The 8,303-nt window shown below is 45.5% G+C and overlaps 1 protein-coding gene across 1 annotated transcript; it reads left to right on the plus strand.

Annotated features, from left to right (window-relative positions):
• Positions 1-5,660: 5,660 nt before the first annotated feature.
• Positions 5,661-8,010, plus strand: LOC110544808 (ral guanine nucleotide dissociation stimulator-like). Its single transcript, XM_060388436.1, has 4 exons — positions 5,661-5,837; positions 5,984-6,180; positions 6,735-6,782; positions 7,231-8,010. Exons 1-4 carry the CDS (start codon positions 5,661-5,663, stop codon positions 7,463-7,465), a joined length of 657 nt encoding a protein of 218 aa, XP_060244419.1. The 3' UTR covers positions 7,466-8,010.
• The last annotated feature ends 293 nt before the right edge of the window (positions 8,011-8,303 follow it).

The raw sequence follows: 8,303 nt of genomic DNA on the forward strand, positions 1-8,303 counted from the left end.
GCAGCAACACATCCAGCTTTTCTAGAAGTTTTATGGTTCGTGTTTTTATGGTTGGGGTTTTACATTTGGACCTATGGTCCATTCTGAGTTCACTTTGTGTGCGGATGGATGGATGGATGGATTCCTGTTTACTCTCTGAAAATGTGAATGTGGATTTGGGCTTGTTCGCAGGCTGACAAACTGGTCTCCACTTTGTTGTCAATGTTTCCTACACACACACACACACATACACACCAGTTAGCTGGTCACTGATATACAGACAGTTTTTGTAGTTTCTTTGATTCTATTTGTTTTATATGCTTGACATCCTTTTAATCAGTATCACACTGTTTTGATTTTCATAGGTATTCATTTAACACCCCTCCTCTTCCTAACTTGTTCTCCTTTCATGGCTATTTTAGTAATTCCTGAAACATGTTCTCTCATGTATGGTTTCTTTTTAATTTTTGGATATCAAATGCTAGCCCTTTCTCATGGTAGTAAAGTGCTCAACTTCTGCGCACAACTAGCAGATTTCCTTGGAAATTTTGGAACCATTATGAAACAAACAGACAAAGGGCCAAGTGTCCTGCTAGGAATAACACTGGGAAAGGGGACTTCTCAGTAACAAATCTGTCCACACTTGATCTAAGTTTCCTGGTCTGCAGGCTGTTCCATTTGCTCGAGGATGTTTTGTAGCTTTTAGATAGTGCTCAGACAGTTGAGATGTTTTACCAAAATTTTTCTCTCCTTTTGAAGTCCACGTTTATGTTTAATTGACACAGCGGTTTGCTCATGCATGGAGTATGATGAGTCATTCCAGCTCATGCTTTTCCTCTCTCATCTAGTAGAGCTATAAAATCACTGTGATGTTCCACAAATTGACTAATTCACAGTTCCCTCCCTGCACACCTGCATTTGTGCATGTATAATGTCTACATCACTGATGCAGATTCATCAGTAGTTCAGTTTTCTTACTGGGTGCTCATTCTGTGCATGCACACATACTAACAGATCAGGAAACACTCAACAGTTTCTCTGACCTTACTTAGCATTCTTGTAAGATATATCAGGGTACACCTCACATGCTATAAAATTCAACCAATATGAACTGTCAGTACTTTGCGCAAAGTCACCTCCTTAATTTAAGTGGGTTATAAAAAATGCTACACATTTTTAAATGGTTTAAATGCAGCTAAGTTACATTTTCTTTTTTCTTCCTTTCATTTTTTCTTCCTTTCTTTCTTTCTTTCTTTCTTTCTTTCTTTCTTTCTTCCTTCCTTTCTCTCTCTCTCTCCTTCCCTCTTTCTTTCTCTCTCGCTCTCTGTCTCAGCTACCTCTGACTCACTTCAAACTCAGTCACTAGAAGAGATTATCATGGGATGTAAAGAGAACACATATAGGTATCATCTAGTCAATCATTTTTGCATGTCTAGGCTTACCCAGTGAAATCTAGCCTTCAGATGCTCTTCTTCATAAAATAAGTACACTGCAATGTCATTTTACAAGGACTCTCATCTGCTGTGTCATCTTCCTCCACATGGGGGCAGTGCTGAGTCTCAGCAGCCACTGGGAAAGCTGGGCTGTGGTGGAGGAGCCCTTGCAGGCTCCAGGCCTCCTCTCTGGATCCCTTTGCAGTGTCTTTCCCTGAACTGCTTTTCCTGCTGCCAAACTTTCAGAATAAAAGAGTAAATGTCAGTGATCCCTAGATACACAGAACTATGAAAACATGGCAAGGAGGAATAAAGGAAGAGTGACAACAATGGTACTTCAAGTAGACGAAGGAGACACATTTTAACTTACCTAAAAGTTTCTGATTCTTTAGTTCCATGTGAAATCCCAACACACGCACATGATATTCACTCATTAGCTCGCTGACTTGCTAATCGTTGGCCCAGATCCTCTGTTTGAATGAGGAGGCTGGCCAGGGGATGAACAGGGAAGGACTGTGGGGCAGAGACCAATGGGACCCCAGAAAAAGCAAACACTGAGTAGAGAGGAAGAGATGGGACACCAGGGAGTGAGGAAGGTGAGGAACTATAGAGGAGGTCAGCTGCCAAAGAACACAGGATGGTGGCAGAGAAAGCGTGATGCTCAACTTTCATTCTGTTGCTGTGATAAGCTCTGTGACCAAAAGCAGCTTAGGGAAGAAAAAGGGTTATCTCAGGTTACAACTCAAAGTCCATCCCTGAAGAAAGTTGGCACAAGCACTCAAGCAGCAATTTGGAGCAGCAACAATGGAGGGTGAATCAGTTCTGAGACTGTGCTGGGGGGAGGGTGCCATCCGTCTTGTAAGCTGGTGGATGTGGCTGAGCCAGCTGTTTACAGAGAGCTTGCAACCCTCTGGGCATGAGTACTCTGATGATCAAGGGGTGGGAACTGGTCCTGGGAAACACAATTCCTATGCAGGAACACTGGCATTGTGGGGCTGGTGGCTGGCCCAGGTGTGCATGTGCTCGCATTCCACAGAACACACACGAGGTAGCATAGATGGAAGGCAACATAGCTAGCGTTTAAGGTGGGGTGGTGATTTGAATTGGTTTGGCTTCTATAGATTCATGTGCTTGAATGCTTGACCCACACTGGGTGGCACTTGGAAGGTGTGGCCTTGTTGGAGTAGGTGTGTGTCACTGTGGAGAGGAAGTGTGTCACTGTGGGTGTGGACTTGGAAGTTTCTTGTGCTCATGAATTGCCTATGTGCAATGGAAGCCTCTTCCTGTCTGCCTGGGGAAGCCAATCTTCTGGCTGCCTTTGAATCTAAATGCAGGATTCTTGTCTCCTCCAGCACCATGTCTGCCTAGATGCTGCCCATGCTTCCTGTCATGACAATAATGGACTAAACCTCTGAAACTGTAAGCCACCCTTAATTAAATGTTGCACTTTGTAAGAATTTCCTTGGTCATGGTGTCTCTTCGCAGTAATGGAAATCTTAACTAGGAAGTTGGTTACAGAAACTGCGGTATTGTTGTGGTAGGCCTGACTATATTTGTGTTTGGAAGAATGTGGATTTTTTTGGACTTTGGAGTATGAACACCATGGCATGCTTTAAGTGGGGCTCAATAGGCCATACTAGTAGAAGCATGGATGACAGTGGTGAGCTTGATTTATGCTGTTGGGGCCTGGCTCAAGAGGCTTCAGAAAAGAATTTTAGTATGTTGCCTAGAGGTCTTTCTTGTATTACCTTGGTGGAAAATGTGGCTGCTTTTTGTCCTTGTCTGAAGAGTCTGCCTTAGGTTAAAGTAAAGAGATTTAGATTAATTGCATTGACAAAGGAAATCTCAAAAAGAGCCTAGCATATATTCTGTCTTGTAGTTTACTCTTATGAAGAAGGTTTTGATCAAGTTTCTAAGCAAGCTTCGAAAGAAAAAATACAAAATGGTGGCCCAAAGATTAAATGGGCACCAGAAAGTAGAATGGAACTCAATCCTATGTTCCAGGCTGTTAAATGGAATTAAGGGAGTGGTACCTTGAGGTAAGATCTCACCCCTCTAATCTTACTGGTTATGCATTTGCAGTTGTACAAGGGATAGTTACGTTAGGCATTATTATGACCTTGTTATTGAGTTCATATAAACATAAGGAAGTATGATTGTGTGTCAAACTGACAAGGGCTGAATTGTTATGGCTAATCAGTTGTCAACTTGACTATATCTGAAATGAAGTTATAAAGCTCTATAATGAAATGGAAATAAAAAAAAATCTTACGTCTAGGCATGGTGGTATACACCTTTAATTCCAGTACTCAGAAGACAGAGACAGCAGATTTCTGAGTTCAGGGTCGGTCTACAGAGCAAGTTCCAGGACAGCCAATCTTTGGGCAGTGAAGGAAAACAGAAAAGTGGTGAAAGTATAAATGGAACAAAGTGCCAATGTTCCAGCCCCAGCAAGCAGCAGAAGTTGGCTACTTTGGCCACATGGCTCTGGCTTTAGAGTCAAGAATAGAAGAGGTTACTGGGACAATTGATTCTGGTTAGCTGGAGATGAGAAATTAGCAGTGATTAAGATGAGACCAGCATCACTGAGGAGAAACCTTCTGGGAAATGTTTTCCTAAAGCGCAAAGAAACTGTGTCCAGAGACAGACCTCATGCTGTCAGTGGAAGTTGGTAGTGTGTAAGAATCACCCAAGTGGTGCTGTTTTTGAAGGTGTGAAGGGGTCATGAAGAGTAGCTGAGGCTTAGCACAGTGAGAGGCCAGGAGAGCCCATTGGTGAAGGTGCAGCCTCAGGGACAGTTGAAGGCCCAGGACTGAAGGGGTCATGGAAAGAAATGGAGGCTTGCACCATGAAAAGAACCTATGAGAGGCTGTTGGTGAAAGTGCGGCCTAGTTGCAGCAAAAACGCCCAGTGTGTTGGCAATGCCAGTACCATGGGAGCACCAAAAACAGAGGTAGCAATGGAGTGGAGTCAGCCAGAGTCTAGAGTGTGACAGAGGGCAGAGCTAAAAAAAAGTGACCCAAGACTTTATGAGGAGCCCTGAAGGCCACATGTGGATCCCAGACATTGGAACAAGAATCAGTGAAACTGAAGTTTCCTTGGATACCCCAAGATGTTAAAGATGACAGAGCCGTGGGATACCTGCCAAGGAAAGCTGCTAACAGGGGAAAGAATCCTGTTACAGTCAACAAAGCTGAAAAGGAGTTGGACATCAGATGTGGACACGCAGAGTTTGGAGTTTGCCCAGCTGGTTTTTGCTCTTGCTTTGGTTCAGTATTTTCTCACTATGACATTTTGGAATGGTAATGTATATCCTGTTATGTTGTAAGTATGTGACCTATTCTTTTGATTTTTATTTTGTAGGAGATTACAGTTAGGATGTATCTCAAAGAGGCTTTGAAATTTTAAACATCATTGAGACTGTGATAGACCACAGGGACTTTTGAAGTTGAACTAAATGTATTTGGCATTATGTTTTGTCTATAAGCCTGTGGGGCCAGAAAGTAGAATGTGGTGCTTTGAATAGGTTTGGCCCCCATAGAGTCGTGTGTTTGAAAACTTTGCCCATAGAGAGTGGCATTAGTAGAAGGTGTGGCCTGGTTGGAGGAAGTGTGTTGCTGTGGGGGTGGGATTTGAGGTCTCCTATGCTCTTGGTCCACCCAGTATGGAATGAGAACCTTCTCCTGTCTGCCTTGGGAAGCCAATCTCCTCCTGGCTCCCCTTGGATCAAGATGTAGAATTCTTGGCTTCTCCAGCACCGTGACTGCCTGGATACTGCCCATGCTACCTGTCATGACAATAATGGACAAAATCTCAAAAACTATAAGCCAACCCCAACTAAATGTTGTCCTTTATAAGATTTGCCTTGGTCACTGTGTCTCTTCACAGCAATGGAAACCCTAACAGGTGGGCTAGGGTAATTAGGGGTGATTATAGGATTAAGGTTATGGATGCCATTCAACATCAGGGACTCAGATTGCAATGCTCAGGTGCTGCTTGTACCCAGACTTTCCTGGGCACGGAGGAATGGGAAGCATGTGTGTGACTGTTTCTACTTGTACACCTGTAAAGTAGGGGAGCACGTGGGAGCCTTTTGTAAAAGAACTGTTTGAAGAGGGGACAGTGAAGTAACCAACAGGAAGTGACCTCACTTCCTTGACAGTAAAAAAACAGTATATAGAACTCTGGCAGCCAACGGCTTAGAGCCAGCCTGGCAGGCCCACTTGATGAAGCCCTAGAGAGAGCAGGATGTTCTCTCACTGTCTAAAGACTATCCAAGGCTCAGGCCTCAAGAGAGACAAGAGTGGAGGCCATGGTGGTGCCTGGAGACACAGGATTCACTCCTGCCTCCAATGCCTCTGGCCATTTTCCCGGAAGGAAGCAGACTTGACCCAGGGCAGCCAGGGCCAAGGCCACACTGACAAGGTAACCTCTGAAACCTCAGAGTTTCCCCTACTTTTGCTCTGTCTGTTTGGCAGTGTAATGATCCAGGGAAACTTGCAATAATAACAACCAATGAGAATGTTGCAGACCTGTGCCTGTTTGAACCATCGACCTTGATCTCTCCTCAGGCTAAGGAGGATTCTGCCCCAAAGGACCAGAAGGAGCCCTGTGGAGAGTCCCGCATCAGTGCAGATGTGGTGGAAAAGCTAGTGAACCACCTGGTGCCTTCCCTGCAGGCTGGGGACACCTTCTTTGTCCCTGCCTTCCTGTGTACATACCGAAGGTTTGCCACCACCCAGCAGGTGCTGGACCTGCTGTTCAAGCGGTGAGTGCCCACCTCCAAGCCCAGAGGGCGCACATCCTCTTCTTGGTTTTGGGAAGCACTGTCTGCTGATAAAGTCTAGAGTACTGTCAGGACGCTGCAGCATGAAGTCAGAAAATGCTTCTTCCAGGGTTGGCCCAAGGTCCCAGAGCCGAGACCTGAATGAATGAGGCTGTCCCCTGCACCTTTAAAGAGCTCTCTATCCCTGTACCAAAATTGCTGAGGCCTTGATGAAAGCGCTTCTCCCACTTGTAAGGGAGGTTCTAGAACTCCTATTGGAGTGCTGAGTAGAGATGTGTCCAGAGTGGAGACCCATAGAAGGCAACTCAAGGGACGCTGTGCCCACTGAGATGTCTGGGTTGAGATATTTGTGTCCACCCATTGCACTAGCATATTTGAAACACCTACTGTATTCAGGTAAACTAATAATTCTGAGACCAGACAGAACTTCCAGGTTTTGTGTTTTGATTATTCTTCAGGAATCGATCTGCCTTCTAGATTTCTTTAGGTGGCAGACCTGGGACTTTACAGGTGACATTCATCCTGTTCTCCTCTAGGTATGATAACTTCCACCCTTATTGTGAAGAAGATGAACAAGTAAAGAAGTAAGTTTGCTTTTGAAGAAGAGGACAGGCTTGGGTTTCCAATGTGGTGTCCCTTGCATTCCAAGGGATGGCCTATGCATGGGTGTCACACTACTTCTTTCTGGTAACATATGGATGTCTAAGCATTGCTTGCAGGGTGAAAATATTGTATGGGCAGGGTGCTTGCAATCGGGAAGCAGGTGAGAAATATGTGGCCTTAAGTGCTCTTGTGAAACTCTACCCTCATCCCAACCCATGCCAGGCAGGCTTGCTCAGATGTTCTCCATTGGAAGCTGAGAAAGGGGTTTGTGAAGCTCCCTGCTCACTTAGACCTCACAGCCTTGCTCACCATACTCATATGTATAAGGGCTAGATATCGTCTATGCAGTAGTTTTCCCTACATACAGACATGGGAGGGTTGGAAAATGAAAGACTGGCAACTAACATTGAGTCTCTCCTCTTTTCCCAGGACCATTTGTATATTCCTAGACACATGGATGGACAAGAATCCTGATGACTTTTGCCACTCCTCATGCCTGTCCATTCTGAGAAAGATGAAAACCTACTTGATTGTGAACATGCCATACTCAGACCTTATTGTTCGTGTCCATATGCTCCTAACTTATTTGGAGGAACAAGGGGTTAGTGAGTCAGAGGCCAAAGATGAGATAGACTCAGGTAGGTGCTTGAGACCCTGTGTGTGAGGAGGGTTCAGCACCTGGTGCTCCGGGGGAGGCTTAGAGGCTCCTGTTTGTGGGAGCTGTCACTGGACCCTGGTCTGGGCACACGTCCTTTTGTAGGACCGGGTCTGGATTCCCTGCAAGTATAGGTCTCCTCTGTCTTTGGAAAGGCTGAGAGGAGGTCTCATCCTGGGGATCTTGTCTCCTCCTGCAACCCAGTGCCACTTCCTCCTTTCACAATGACTGCATCAGCAGCACATCTGTCTCCATCTTTAGAACTGTGGAGCCACATATCCGAAGATCCAGAGCTTGAAGTGTGCTAGCCGGCAGTGAAACCAGGCACTCTGGGGCCAGAACCAGCTAGTGCACCAGAGTCAGAGAGCACAAAAACCACCAGAAGGTTCCTGAGGCACCTCTGCTGTTGCAGCCAGATGTGGCAGGAGAGTCCAGGCAGCACTCCCCATACAGCTCTGGCACCTGTGTCTCACCACGTCGGCAGATACAGTGTGCCTTTCCCACATCCCACCCTTCTACCCCTTTAGAATGGCCCTGCCTCCCTCTGTCACCAACGGGGGTCTACCTTACACTGGTTCTGCAGACAACACCAGTTCTGGTCCCCACCCCCACTACCACCCACCCCCCACCCCCCATCCCCCACATACACACACACAATCACAACCTCATTTCAACCCAGCAGCTTTCCCAGCTCCACATCCAGCTGGCTTCTCCTTGAGAAATAGCCTTTTTGCTCTTCTGGTTCTTTTTAATTTTGTGTGAATACACTGTCTTTAATAAACTCTTGGTGCTTCTTTCTCATTTTCTCAATTGTGGTTATGATTTTCACTCAGCATGCTTCCATAAT

The sequence above is a fragment of the Meriones unguiculatus genome, chromosome 7 (genome assembly GCF_030254825.1).
Source record: "Meriones unguiculatus strain TT.TT164.6M chromosome 7, Bangor_MerUng_6.1, whole genome shotgun sequence".
NCBI lineage: Eukaryota > Metazoa > Chordata > Mammalia > Rodentia > Muridae > Meriones > Meriones unguiculatus.